The 14597-nt window shown below is 45.9% G+C and overlaps 1 protein-coding gene across 2 annotated transcripts; it reads left to right on the top strand.

Moving 5' to 3' along the window:
• Positions 1-367: 367 nt before the first annotated feature.
• Positions 368-13933, top strand: VASH1 (vasohibin 1). 2 transcript variants are annotated; one of them, XM_033142363.1, is made up of 8 exons: positions 368-645; positions 947-1341; positions 7565-7653; positions 8482-8538; positions 9369-9443; positions 10554-10935; positions 12499-12611; positions 13840-13933. In XM_033142363.1, exons 2-8 carry the CDS (start codon positions 1072-1074, stop codon positions 13910-13912), a joined length of 1059 nt encoding a protein of 352 aa, XP_032998254.1. In that variant the 5' UTR covers positions 368-645; positions 947-1071; the 3' UTR covers positions 13913-13933. The 2 variants fall into 2 exon arrangements, with proteins under 2 accessions (XP_032998254.1, XP_032998246.1); XM_033142355.1 differs by having other exon boundaries at positions 568-645; positions 981-1341.
• Positions 13934-14597: the final 664 nt, after the last annotated feature.

The following is a 14597-nucleotide window of genomic DNA, read 5'->3' as shown; positions in this document are numbered from 1 at the left end:
GCGCCGGCAGCACCAGGCCGGCTTTTTCTTTTTTTTTCTGGCGTGAGCGCAGTTGGGCCCGAGGCGCCGCCTGCAGGTTCCGCAGACCGCGGCCCTTGCGCGCAGGAGGAGCAGCCACAGCAGCAGCATCTGCCCCGCCGGCTCCTCCTCCTCCTCTTCGTCGTCCAGCGGGCAAAGAGAGCCGCTGCCTCAGAGCGGGCGGGCCTTTGTCCCTGCGGCTCAGCCGCACACAGCTAGCGGGTCTGGCCGAGAGGAAGCGAGCGCGCGCGCGCCCCTTCCCCTGCTTCTCTCCCGCGCGCGCCAGTCCCCTCCCGCCTCGCCTCGCCCCGAAGCCGCGCTCTTGGCATTGTGACAGGCGCTGAGCTCACCTGCCTCGCAGCCGGCCGGCTTTGGGCTGCGCCTCAAAAGGACCCCGCGCGGGTGAGGAGGAGGAGGAGGAGAAGCACCACCCCGCCTCCCTCTCCCTCTCTCCCCTTCTGCAGCCGGCAGAAGAGCGTCTCCTCCGCTCGCCTGCGCCTGACTCCCGCCGCCGCCGCCTTTTGTTTGGCTTCTCTCAGCCGCCGGGCGGGCGGCGAGTCTCTCCGTCGGCTCCCTTGGGATGGTTTCGTGGACCTGCTGCTCTACCGGCTGGCGATGCCCTGCTAGGTGAGTGAGGAATTTCAGATTTAATAAGAATTAGCAACACTTTTTTTTTTTTAAGTATGCATTTCTCCCACCCGCAAAAAAAACCCAACCCAACCCCATAATCCGCATCATTGCTGCGCCCCTGCATGTGAATGGAGAGCGATTTTGTTAAATCGCCCAGAAATCGTTTCCTGAAGTCATTCGGGGATCCGCAGCCCTTCTGGTTGGAGGGCGGGAGAGTTTTGCCCCCCTCGGCTCCCCTGGACGCTGCGGGCTCCTTGCGTGAATGAGCCACACCCTCTTTGTCTTGTCTGTCTTCAAGGGCCTCGGCTCGCTAACTGCCATGTCTCCAGCAGCGGACAGCTCGGGCCCCAGCAAGCGCAAGAGGCCCTGCGGCGCGGCGCCCTAAGCGAGCGGGACGCAGAGCCGGTGGATGCGGCCGCCGGCATGTCGGGCGGCAGAGTGGACGGCGGCGGGAGCGGCGCGGCCGCGCATCGGAGGTCCGAGGCCAGCGAAGGGGTGGCGCAGAGAGACGAGGAGCAGGAAGAAGATGCGGAGGAAGATCTCCGAGATGGAGGAGTCCCTTTCTTCGTCAACCGAGGCGGGCTGCCCGTCAACGAGGCCACCTGGGAGAGGATGTGGAAGCACGTGGCCAAGATCCACCCCGAGGGAGAAAGGGTGGCCCTGAGGATCCGGGGAGCCACTGACCTGCCCAAGGTGAGAGGGAGCTGTTTTGCTCAGGAAGAAGGCAGGTGTAAACTGATTCTCAGAATTACAGGCCAGAGAATGAATGAAATGGGAAGATGGAAGGGGAGGGGGAATCTGGGATTGAAACCCTGCAATGTCAAGATTCTAGTTCATAGTGAGGAAGGAGGTGAACTGCAGAGTGAGCATGCAAACTGCTGGGGTTCTGCCTTTGCATACCTGAGATGGTATCAACAGGTCGCTGATGTTTTTGTGTGGTCTACATTAGCGACTTATTGTTTGTTAATGGAGTCTGGTCCTTCCAAAGCAGCACTAGGGAATGCAGAATTATTGGAACAATGTTTGGGGATGCTGCCTGTTTTAATGAGGAGTGTGCTCAGATTGGCTCCAGGAGTGCCCTTTGTGTGCATGAGTGATTGAGGTAACTCAAGTAGCCTCTGATAGCACTATCCGGCTTTTGAACAACTTTGTTAAAATATTAATGCTGGAAGCATATGAGGCTGGGACCTGTGCTGGGGAAAAGTAACCGAATAACGTGTACATCATCATCCAAGGCTGTATAACTATGTGTTGAGAACTGACTTGCAAAAGGGCTACAGAATACACATACTGCAACTAGTTTGGGCTAGAAAAGGAACCGTTTTGAGGAAGAGACCGTATTAGGAAAAGTTTTGTCATAATTTTTCTACTGGATGGATGAGGCTAGTATACTACTCTTGATGCTTACAGTCTGATATGAAAAGGTCTCAAAGTCTCTCTTGTCCTGCCACCAGGCACACAACATTACAACAGTTTCGTTTATTGAAAGAGGAGTGCAAAAAAGGCACTTGATGCTCCCTGTTACACCATTTGATTCCACTGGAGACATTGTGGTTTTTAAAGGGCAACATATAGATATGACATTTTGTTAAAGGGCAACGTACAAAATAGAAAAGCTTCAAATCTGTTGATCTGCCACCATAAGAAGTCAGATAATATGGCTTTTAGTGGGAAATGTTTATAGCCATTGCAACATTAAGCCGATCAAAGCTGTGGGATTTTGATAAACTGTGGGGATTATTAATATTTTTAAATGCTGTGGAGGAAGCCAGCTCCTTTCCAATTGTGTTCAAGTACAGAGGAGAAAGAGTTATTGGTTGCTGTTTCCACCTGTGCTTTTAAAGGGCACAGTCACTTATTGGAGGCTATTTCTGCCCTTCCCTTTAAAGAATAAAATATTAGTGAAACCTATGTGACTCTCCAAAGATTGAAGTATCAGTATACTGATATATGTTGGGGGGAGTGGGGCTAAAGCATGATCTTTGAGGTAGTCCAGGACACCGAACATGTTGGGTATTTCTCAGATGAATCTCCACGAAAGTGTGGAGGAGTGGCTACGTGAGTTAGGCCCCAAAACATCATAAGACCCTCCCCAATAGGAGGTTCCCAGAGAAGGTGCTCTCAGCTTCCACACAAGAAATGCTTCAGAATGCATTGTAAAACGTATGACTAATTATAACCGTTCTAACCAAAAGGTGCTTTCAAAACACCAAGAGAGCAGTATGCCAACTGTATGAAGGCAACAAAGTGTGTACACAGACCAGAAGATGGATCTGCAGAAGGGAAGGTGCTGAAGGTGTCTCTGAAATGAACCAACGTAGGAAACCAAATTCCAGATCAGAGCAGCCATCTTATTATGTTGTGGCAAAAATGACCAGTAGCTGTCAACATTTATCGTGGTCTGAGCTTGGTCAAGGTGCCTGAAGTGATATAGGCACTAAATGTATGAGGAAGATTGAGGGGAAAGAGTTGCAAAAGAGTTGTAGGTGCCGACTTGTATCAAATCAAGTAGTGTAACATTTAATGGAGGCAGACAAAATGTGAATGCCACAAACCTTAACTAGCTCAACCCTTAGTCCAGTGGTCTTTTAATCCTGTTGTCCAAATCCTGAGGTGCAAAGAATGGGTTCAGAGTGGACCAGATACCTCTGAGCACATGCTCAGCCCAGAAATTTGTGACAAGTAGCAGAATCTGGCGCACAAGTTCTTTCACAAAAACATTCACCCCACCTCAAGCATTCCCCCCCCCGAACATAATTGGAGGTAGGAGAACTTTCAGGGTGTTCCTAGTGTTAGAGAATTGGTAGTCAGAAGCTCTGGCTGATCTACTGCAAATTGGGATGCTGACGAATTCCAACTAAAATAGGAACAGGAATGGAAATGGCCAAAGTTCACTTATTCATCCCATGTCCAAAGTAGAAATCAATCCAGTGAATACAATCGATATTCGCTGCTGTGGTTTCTTTTAGTCCGCAAACAATATGTATTGTGTTTCCTTTGCACTGAAATGAATGAGGCGCAATAACATAATGACAACATAACTTGAATAATTTACCGTGTAAATTATGTAGCAGTTTTTGGCAGAAGGCAAACTGCAGTGGAATGGAAACAGCACTACGTGTGACTGATATGAGGCAGGATAGAAAGCAATGCCTTTGTACATCCCTAACTGCCAGTCACCTGGAGAGCTACCCATACATCCTCAGCTACATTCTCCACACCCTTGATCTAGGGAGATTCCTCAGTAGCGTGTGAAGGGATCCCTGTTGTGCACCCACAGTGGGGGAAAGTTTCCAGGGGTTTGCAATAGTAGCAAGCAGTTGAAGGTGCCTAAACCAGAAGGTTTGCCACATGGTTGCATTTTCAAGTAGCTTCCATGCTGAGGACTACATGCATGAGTGGGACCTTGGCTGCTGTTACCATGTATGGCAGATGGTTAGCATGCTTGCTTCAGACAAAACAGCTGTTAATAGCAAGTGCAACCAGTATTAAGTGGAGTCTACTCTACTTCCCCATTTCAAGAGTGCTGGCTTTCCATCTGTCCTTGTTCTCCCCAGACTGCTGTCTCCCTTGGATCACCCAACTCAGCCAGCTGGCATTGCAATGCACCAAATGCCCCCCTATACTGTCTTTTCCTTCCTCATGCTCTTTAGTAAAGTTGGGTCGCTTTCCATAATTTATTTATTATTAAAAAAAAATCCAATACACAGTTCTCTGGGTGATGTGCAGAAAGTTTTTGAACAAGTTTTTAAAGAAGAAGAACAACAACAAAATAGATAAAAGACCATCCAAATGCCACCATATCATCCATAATGAGCACAGAGAGCAAAATGTAATACCGGTAGCAGCCACAGCCACTTGTATCAAGTGGTCTTGATCTCAGAAAGCTAAAAACAGCCCAACTGTAAAAGGGGAAAAAGTATAAACTGTTCAATGTAATTAATATTAAAATGTTAATTTAAAATGGGAGCGTGTTAAAAAGTTGTGGGAGAACAAAAAGTTGTGGTGTGCAGAAAGGCCAATTAAGTAGGTGCCATGGAGGTGTTCCTTAGTTGGGATGAAGTGGGGTCATGGCTGCATCCATGGAGTAACTCTCCATGTTTGAGCTTGAAGGAGCACTTTAAAAGGGGGTCTCCATCGATTATATTAAGGTACAGAGAGGTCCATAAGGGGAGATTTGGGAATAATGGTTATAGAAGATCCAGAAGGACTTGTTTATTATGAAAAAAGTGAACAAAAGTGCTTCTCAGAGTTAGTACTGGGCTATATTATGTACGTATGTATGTATATATATATGCGGGTGGCACTGTGGTCTAAACCACAGAGCCTAGGGCTTGCTGATCAGAAGGTCGGCGGTTTGAATCCCCGCAACAGGGTGAGCTCCCGTTGTTTGGTCCCAGCTCCTGCCCACATAGCAGTTCGAAAGCATGTCAAAGTGCAAGTAGATAAGTAGGTACTACTCCGGCGGGAAGGTAAATGACGTTTCCGGAAGCTGTCTGTGGACAAACACCAGCTCTCTCGGCCTATAGAGTGAGATGAGCGCCGCAATCCCAGATTTGTCCGCAACTGGACCTAACAGTCAAGGGTACCTTTACCTTTACCTTATATTATGTACCACTTAAGACCACATTAAAGGTACATGATACTTTATTGTTCCTTTCCCCTAGATGCTTTGAGATTTAATGCTAGAACACACCTGCCAAATCTCCACAGTTCCAAAGCACCTCTGTAATATTTTTTTCTGTAGACTTCATATCTGGATGAGATCCAGTCCCAAGTTCTCAGAGTCAAACATGGGTGGCTGGCAAATCTAGTAGTTCAGTGTCAGGAATTCACACTTGGATTTATGGTTTTGTCTGTATTGCAAAATGCAACAAGAGTATTTTGTCTGGGAGCGGTTGTAAACTAACAATGGTGTTCGCTGTCCTGACTCTGAGGAAAATAATATATGCTTTGCAAATCTTCTACAATGTAGACTCTCCAGTAAAGCATTGTCTTCGTTGGGGCCCCTCTAAACCTTGACCACTTCAATGTTGCGTTAGGTGCCCAGTTATCTTTGTTGACATCCTACAGTGAATGCACACTGCCAGTCCACATGGAGACCATCTTATTACATGAAGACTTTTCTGCTTCCTTTCAGATATTCCCCTGAACGTGATGAAACAATTCCTAATCATGTTAACTGGCTCAGGAATCAAACTTAAGAAGAACAGGCTTTCAGTTCTTGAAAAAAATCCAAAATGTCTAAGACCAAACAGCCATGTATTTAAGGGGAGGGGGACATCATGTGGACACTCCTACATTAAAGGGGAGAAAGGCAGGTGCAAATCCACATTTTTCTCTGATGTGGACAAGCACACTGCCTCTTCTTGGCTGTGTTGCTGCTGACTTCACTGAGTAGCCATAATAAGCATGACGCTCTGCTTTCCACAGCTCTTCAGAAAGGGCTAGCAGCCACAGATTTATGTTTCCTTTTAGCAGTTGCTTGGATCAATTAAAACTTGGGCTCCCAACATATTTTGAGTGGAAGGCAGCAGGGCAGTCTCCCAACAAAGCATTAACACAGCTTATCCGTTAGCTCTGAGATAAAAGGGACAGATTACTGTCTCTCATTCTGCCCTCCCACCCTTTCACTTAAGTGAAGACTAGGATCCTGGATAAAGAGGAAACCTTAACCTAGTCTGGGCTCCAGGCCCAGGTTTGTGTAGAGTATACTGAATTCTTCATCAGTTTAATTGCTTAAGTGAAGGACTAGTTATAGGTATTAGGAGATTCTAATGCACTTTTAAGTGGTTTCGGTTACACTGGGAATATTTCATATACTCTCGAGGTAAAGCAGATGGGGAGAAGCAGCAACTTCTGCTTCTTCCAGCAGAGGAGGAAGCAACTAAGAGAACTGTTTTTTTAACATAGCTGCAATTTAGATAAGGCACAACTTATGTATGGATTAGGTTGACTAGCAACTCTTCTAGTATTTGGAAGGTTGTGTGTGGAGGTTTTTTGTTTTTTTAAAAAGGTTTTTGTGCCTCCACCATTCACTTGTTATCTGTAGCTTAGCTCTTTGGCTTAAGGAGTGTGTTGTTGATTAAAAAAAGGAAAAAAATCTGGAATCTCCCAGGCAGTTCTCTCCTGTACAGCTCTTACACCTTTAAAATGCCCAAGTGCCTGCACTGCATTTCTGGGAGCCCATCTAGCATTATGACTTTGCTTGGCAAGTACATTTCAGCTCTCCGTTTTCTCTTTCTCCTGTGCACACCCTTTCTGGAGAAACTAATAACTGCTAAATGTTGCACCCACCTGAAGTCATAGACATTTAATGGCTCTGCCTAAGGGCTGGTCTCTGTGTGTTTAGCACAGTGCTAGGAGTGGCTGTAGGTGCTCTAATTCCTACCCCACATTTTAAACACCTTCTGCTAAGAGTGACTGCGTGATACTGCTAGCTGGGACTCCTGCAGTGTTGTTCCCTAAGAATTGTGAAAAGTGTTCCTCATTCACAGGAATGCCCTGTCGGTTTCACCTGCATCTACTTGCTACTACTACTTATCATTGTTAATGCTGGCATAACACTCCTTAAGTCTGTGGTGCACATTATTATTTCTGCTGCAACTGCTTTCCAAATCACTTTGTGGTATCCTCCTAGCTCATCCTGCATATCAAGGCTCCTTTTTTGAGAATTTCTTGAAATAATCAGACTTCTCTTTTAGCTATCTGAAAACGGAATAATTCTCTCTTGATCGCTCGCTCTGCATGACTAACCTCAGGTGACCAGTAATAAAAATGAGCTATTTCGTGTGGTTCGGTGGAGCGATGATTCAATGTGCCTTCGGTGCTGTGTCTGGGTGTGGGCTATGTCTGTAAATTGATGTCTGTTTGGTGATCTCATACCTTGCCTCCACCCTCCCCCTGTTGTGCACAGATTCCCATACCAAGTGTGCCTACGCTCCAGCCATCCACTCTTATCCCTGAGCGCCTGGAAGCTGTACAGCGTTATATCAGGGAGCTTCAGTATCCTTTTAACCTCTGCCACATTGCCAAGGAATGAAAAGGGAAGCCGGGCAAGTTCCCTGCTTTGACCACAAAAGAGAATTTCTGCCTGCTTGGCACTTTAGACCAACTGGGGAAAGAAGCCCAGTCCCCTCCCAAAGGAAAGTGCTGTTTGTTACAGACCTGTGGTTTCGCCATCTAAAACTAGCTTCCTTTGGTTTGTTCCCTTGGCATCTCAGCATCCTCTGTGTAAACAAGATGAAGTTAATCCATTGCAGGCTTCTGGTATGAGAAATGCATTTTACTTGATGCCCATTGTGCAATCCAAAGGGAGGAACTCTGCATTTAATTCTTTGAGGAAGGTCAGGGACAGTAGATAATGTGCTGCTCTCCTCTGCGTAGCTTTGGTAAGGAAGAGGGATTTAACATTATGTTGCCGAAGGCTCTTGGCTATGCTAAAAGCCAACTGTTTAGGTGCCCATAACTGCAACTGGCACCAGTGGGAGCTTTTCTCTGGCTGCATGGCCAGAAAGAGGATGGAATTTCATTAGTATTGCGGACATAGGGAGAAGGATTGAACTTCTCCTCCATGCACAACTGCAGCCCTGATGAAAATTGGGAGGTATGGACCTGCTATTAATAAATAAAGCAACAGCCTTGGCATGGTTTCTAATTATGCATTTAGCATCACATCTAGTTTGTCCCAGAGCACCCAATTTCTCTTTTTGTTGTTTTTGTGCTGTTGATGCTTTGCTAGCTAGGAGTTTGGTGATTGTGACAACATTAGACTCCCCCCCCCCCTTCAGTCACCTCTTCCAAGCTGTGTGGCCCTTAATTACTTGTTCCCAGGTACAATCACACTGGGACACAGTTCTTTGAAATCAAGAAAAGCAGGCCTTTGACTGGGTAAGTACTATCACTCTGAAGTCATCCCTGTTGGATCTTACCTTCTCTGAAGACTCTACTGAAGCTGGCCAAAAGGCCCAGGGTGAGCTCTTTATTGGCTGATGTCTCAATGACTTGCCTCCCAGGGGGAGGCACAGCACAAAAACTGAACTCTTAAGTTGGATGCAGCTGCTTGGAGTTTTGATTTCTTGCCCAAACTACAGTACAAGAGCACAGTACTCTTCCAGATGCTGTGGACCCATTGATCAGGGTCCTGGAAAGTGTGCATAAGAGCAAGGTTCTGTCTTTATTTTCTAGATTTATAAGCCTTACACAGATAGTCCATATACTTCCTGCTTCAGTATCCCTGAACTCCATGCAGCATAGTATCTCGGAACCTCTGTCATTGTTGATGTCTTGCTTATATAAAGACATTCAACTCATTTAACGAACACCTGGAGCTGCACATTCCTGATTACGGGAGGCTTTTAGCAGACCTCTGTTCCACTTTGCACTTGTTCCTCCCACCTTGGGCCATCAAGTAACAGAAGTAAGAGGAACACCATGGGTTTGATCAAAATAGAAATTAATCCAAATATATGTGCAGGATGCAGTCTGGCTTGGAAGATGAATTGTCACTGAATTATTGAAGGGAAACTGTGTGTTATCAGCCATGGAGAGGGATGTGGTGAGGAACTGAGTCTGAATCAAGCAAAGGGTTTTCCCTCTGTCCTTGTGCAACCAGACCATTCTGTCTTCTCCCAGACCATTCTCTCTACCTATGTTCTGCTTGACACTAGCTCCCCCCCCCACCTTAATTCTCTTGCTCCTCCTGTTGTCTTGTTCCATAGGCTGATGGATCTGGCCAAAGAAATGACAAAAGAGGCTCTGCCAATCAAGTGCCTGGAAGCTGTGATCCTGGGAATGTATCCTTTTCTCTCAGGAGAGTGTGTGCATATCAGTTCAGGCACAGTAATTTCAACAGGATGGCTTTAATACTGTAGTATTTGAAGCCCACCTGTCAAACCAAATAACAAAATACATCCGGTATTACCAAGCATTCCATTTGGGGGTGTGGGGTAGAAGGGCAAGAAGAGTACATAGAGAAGCCTACTTTATTTTTCATTAGAAATAAACTTAAGAAAAAGATGATAGCCTCATTCTATGCAAATTATTTTGCTTTGCACTGACCTAATGTTTTGAGAAACACCTCTTGTGATGGTGGAGGGGTGCTGTCTTCTAGGTAGCTGCAAACACATAAAGTAGGGTTCTATTGGTGCAGGAGAACCTGTTCTGAAAGATGTGGCGTTATTGCATAAAATGGCAGCCCTGTGCCAAGTTCTCCCCTTTCCTAACATCTAGTACAGCTTACCTTCTGTCCTAGTCTTCAGCTGAAGCAATGGTTAAAGTTAAAATGACCAAAGAGAGCTTTCTTGTTTTTCTAAAGAACATTTTTGTCCCATTTAAGGCATTCAAGGTGATTCATAGTTAAACATTTAAACAATCAGTATAAAATAAATCAAAAGCCAAATGGCTTAAAAACAGGGATAGCAGGTAAAAAATAAAAGAAGTTAAAAATTCAAGGAGGACAAGTTGGCAACTTGACACAACAAATTCTTGCCATAATAATAATAAAAAAGATATTCAGGAGGTGACAAAAGACCGACATCAAGGAAGGGCATGGTGAGTTTCCTCAGGCAGGGAGTTCTGTTGTTTCTCAACCAAGAAGAACCAAATGAGCTTTGTACCAAATAGTCTTTTTGGTCCGCTGATGCTTCAGGACTATGCCCAAGTACATGACTGCATGTGGATATCACGTAGAGGAGAAGGTCCCTCCAAAGCAGGCAGGTCTGTTCAGCTTGTATCTTCATGTGAGATCAGTGGGATTTGCTGTCTAGATCTACCTATCTGCGTAGTCCTAAGAGTTGGACATAACCAACCAAGTTGGCTAAGATGTTGGAGATGTGGGGGAGGGCCCTTACTATATTCTTCTTTCTGTAGTACCACCTGTTTCCTGAATGCTTCACCATTCACAGTTACCTCACCAACAACATGCCAACCCTGGAGCGTTTCCCCATCAGCTTCAAAACCTACTTCTCAGGGAACTACTTCCGCCATATTGTGCTGGGAGTGAACTTTGGAGGCCGCTACGGTGCCCTGGGCATTAGTCGGCGTGAGGATCTCATGTACAAAGCGCCCACCTTCCGCACGCTGAGCGAACTGATCTTTGACTACGAGGAGGCATACCGGCGCTGTTGGCACACCCTAAAAAAGGTGAAGCTTGGCCAGTGTGTGTCCCATGACCCACACAGCGTGGAGCAGATTGAGTGGAAGCACTCCATCTTGGATGTGGAGAAGCTGGGCCGTGAGGACTTCCGCAAGGAGCTCGAGAGGCATTCCCGTGACATGAGGCTAAAGGTGAGAGGGTGGGAGATGCTGTTACCTTGCAAGCGGTTTATTAACGCCGAGTTCTGTTTGCTGGGGTCAAGCCTTAAAGCCAAAAGCCCTCGGTTTAGTTTTTCTAGTTCTGGGGTAGCCAACATGGTTGCCTGCAGAGTTTGTTGGACAATTACTATCATGACCATTATAATCATTATTCATTACTGCTCTTCATCCGTAGATCTCAGGGGTGGTTCACAGCATAAAAATACAAGGTAAAAATGCAAAATGCATAATAAGAACAAACCAAACCAAACCAAACCAATAGCCCCCTCTCCCCTCCTACAACAGCTCCAATCATGCCTGACCATTGGCCATGCTGACAAGGGCTGACGGGATTTGTGGAGGGCACCGTGTTGGCTGTCCTTGAATCCTCTTACTTGGATGCCTGTTAATGAATTTTATATGCCATGCTTTAGGGCAAAGTCTTTAAGAGTCTCTTGAGTGCTAGGCAGAAGTGGGCTGAGGAATGGAGAGAGGAGAGGAGAATTGTTTGCTTCTCCATTGATCCAGGTCTCAGATCTGTCTGTTTACTCCATTTTTATATTGTGTTTTTATAAACAAACTGATAGCCGCAGTATCTCGTTTATTTTGTAGATGTACCTAGGATTCCATCAGGCTGCAGCAGATGGAACCAGGGCTACTCTCTTAGCTCTGCTGAGAGAGCAGCTTGCTTTGGTTCCTCCTCTCCCTGAACTGTTTTATATTCCAGTGGTCATTACACAATAACTACTATATTTCTGTAAGAATTGGTGTGTAATTTGCTCCCGCCTTCTTCCTTCCTATCTCCTTTTGTGTGGTGTCTTTTTAGATTGTAAGCCTCTGGGCAGAGACCAGTTTTATTAATCGTATGTAAGCCACTCTGGGAGACTTTCTAGTGGAACAGCAAGGAAAAAATACTTCAAATTAATAAGGTGTCGATGTGAGATGGTGCAAGACAGCTCACACAGCTCACACTGTAGTAAAATGCATGCAGAACCACCAAGAGTTGGCACAGTAAAATGGCCAAGAGTATGAGCTGGGCCATCCCTGATTAAAATCTCACTCTGCCATGCTCTGCAGCCAATCGGAAGCTGCGGAAGTCCCGTCAGATGTTCAGCTTCCAAAAATAGTTCGCAAACCAGAACAGTCACTTCCATGTTTGCAGCATTTGGGAGCCAAAACATTTGGGACCTAAGCTCATTTGAAAAGCCAAGGTATGAATGTAAAACCAAGGCTCTCCCCGTCCTGGTGCATTCCTGTTTTGGCCTATAGCTCCAATCAGCCCCAGCCAGCATGGCCAATGGTCCTAGATGGTGAGAGTTGTAGTCCAAAACATCTGGAGATTTGCAAGTTGAAGAAGGTTGATTAATGCAACATATTGGTTATGTACTTTGAACATTTCAGAAGGAGCTATACATAGATGCTTAGTGTTAGCATTCTCCGCCGTAACCTCCTTCTCCTTGCTTAATGTTTACCGCACTTGTCGGATGTGAACTTACATAGCTGCTGTGCAAAGAACCTAATGGCTTCTACTGCTCATTGTCACTTTCCTCCTCCTAGATCAGCAAAGGAACAGGACCACCATCGCCCACCAAGGATAGGAAGAAGGATGTGTCATCCCCACAGCGAAGCCAATCCAGTCCACATCGTCGCAACAGCCGGACAGAACGGCGGTGAGCACAAAGGATGTTGATTCTATGTAGATGACCAATCCTGATGGGTTTTTGTCCCCATCTCTCTCCTCATTTATTCTTATTCATTTCACTTACAAATCACTTCCCCTGAGACATTCCACAGCAATTTGCAATATAATAAAAACATATTTGAAACAGTTGCCTATATAAAAACAGTTAAAGCAACTGCATATAGAAAAATGATTTATATGAAACAGCAATAGCATATACATGCTATTAGTTAAAATCCAATAGCTGTAACAACTTATTGCAGTTTAAGCATGCAAACACATCTGCAGTACACACTTTTTGAAACTTTATAGCTGGTTGTGAGCTGAGGCACATGTCACAAAAAATTACTTGCATCTTTTGGGTGCATGCAGCCTCTGATTGCTACTTCAGCAACACCTCCCTTTCCATCTGTTTGGATGTTGTGAAGTTGATCATAGCACCCACCAGCAACTTTGTTACATTTATTTCTTTGCTATCTTTGAACTTTTAAGTGCAGCTCCTGAGTAGAGCCCGCAGTCCTACAGAGCAATTCTGCAGATGTTTATTTAGGCATAAGCCCAACTATGTTCAGCGGAGGTGTGGGGAATCTTTGTTCCTCCAGATGTTGCTGAACTACAGTTCCCATCATCCCTGGCCATTGGCCATGCTTGCCGGTGCTGATGGGAGTTGTAGTCCAGCAACATCTGCAATGTCAAAGGATCCCCACTTCTTCCCTAGCAAGCATGTGTTAGGATGGCAGCTTCAGAGTTCCACAGGGTTGGGGCAGACATCTGCACCTGCTTTTAAGTCAGGGAGGTCTTCTCTCCCTGATATGCATAGCAGAAAATAAATCCATGCCATCTGCAACCTCGCCCACTCCCCTCTGTCTTGGCCAGATCACCGTGGGGAAGCTTAGCAAGAAGCTGGCACTACTTCCAGCCTTCCCCAAAGCTGCCACCATCTCTCCCGAGGTCCCCTGAGGGTAAAGCGGAAGGACAGTTGGGGACTGAAAATGTGGCTGGCCAAGCCAAGACTTGGACCTCTGCCCGAACTTACTCTTTGAACATTCAGCATGTCCAGCTGGCTGAAAATCCCTCCTATCACTGTAGTAGCCGGGTGGGGCATTGAGAGGTGCTTCTTCAACCCTCTCTTTAACAGTTGGAAAAGGTTCTGCACAATGATATTCCATTTCACTTGTGTTCCTCCCTTTCCCCCTTTCTCTCCCCTTACCCTTTAGACCATCTGGAGAGAAGAAGCCTACAGAGCCCAAAGCTATGCCGGATCTCAACGGTTACCAAATCAGAGTATAAAGAAGTCTTCTCACCATTCAAGGATTGCTTTCTGGACACTTGTTTAGACTGAGTCTGCCCACAAGGGGCTCAATGTGTGGGGAGAGGGGCACTGGGGGCATGAAGTGCTGTTTTCTTCCAAGGTATTTCCTGCAATGCTGACCCCCAGAGCACTATTCTGTGGGGTACAGGGCATTCTGGGAGTTTGCTTCTTTGACTTTTAAAGGGGTGATTTCCTCCTCCTTTACATATATATATATTTTCTAAACAAACTGCACAAGCAGTGAACTCTGCCAGCCAGTGTTGCAGTGTTGTACAGTATTGGTAAGAAAAGTCGTCTTTTTTGCTGAGTTGATGGCGAGACACTTGTGTCAGCCAGCCCAACGGGAACTGAATTTCTTTTAATCCCTTTATAGGGGCATATTTTCCACCCTTATTTCTGAAAGAATCAAGCTGGTATGAGGCCTCAGAGAAGGAGAAGTAGGGTCTGGAATCAAAAAGCTGGATCCTGTGGAAGAATTTTTGAATTTGGATCCTGTGGAAGAATTTTAATATTTTTATCGAGTTGGAGTGGGGAGAAAGCAAGCACCGCCTTTGCATATGCCCTGAAACCACCATCTTGTACTTCTGTTTCAAATGATGGAGTGCCTTGTATGATGAGAACAACGCTCTCCTGCAGTTCCTGTAGCAAGGTGAAGCTGGCCGG

Source organism: Lacerta agilis, chromosome 1, assembly GCF_009819535.1.
Source record: "Lacerta agilis isolate rLacAgi1 chromosome 1, rLacAgi1.pri, whole genome shotgun sequence".
NCBI lineage: Eukaryota > Metazoa > Chordata > Lepidosauria > Squamata > Lacertidae > Lacerta > Lacerta agilis.
Note: the sequence above shows the minus strand (reverse complement) of the source record. Positions and strands in the feature narration are given on the sequence as shown.

Excerpts from the sequence above, each read along its gene's own strand:
- VASH1 (XM_033142355.1), top strand. The coding sequence starts at position 599 with ATGGTTTCGTGGACCTGCTGCTCTACCGGCTGGCGATGCCCTGCTAG. Across the intron at positions 646-980 it reads GGCTGGCGATGCCCTGCTAG|CGGACAGCTCGGGCCCCAGC; the intron begins GTGAGTGAGGAA and ends TGTCTCCAGCAG. Across the intron at positions 10,936-12,498 it reads CCCGTGACATGAGGCTAAAG|ATCAGCAAAGGAACAGGACC; the intron begins GTGAGAGGGTGG and ends TCCTCCTCCTAG.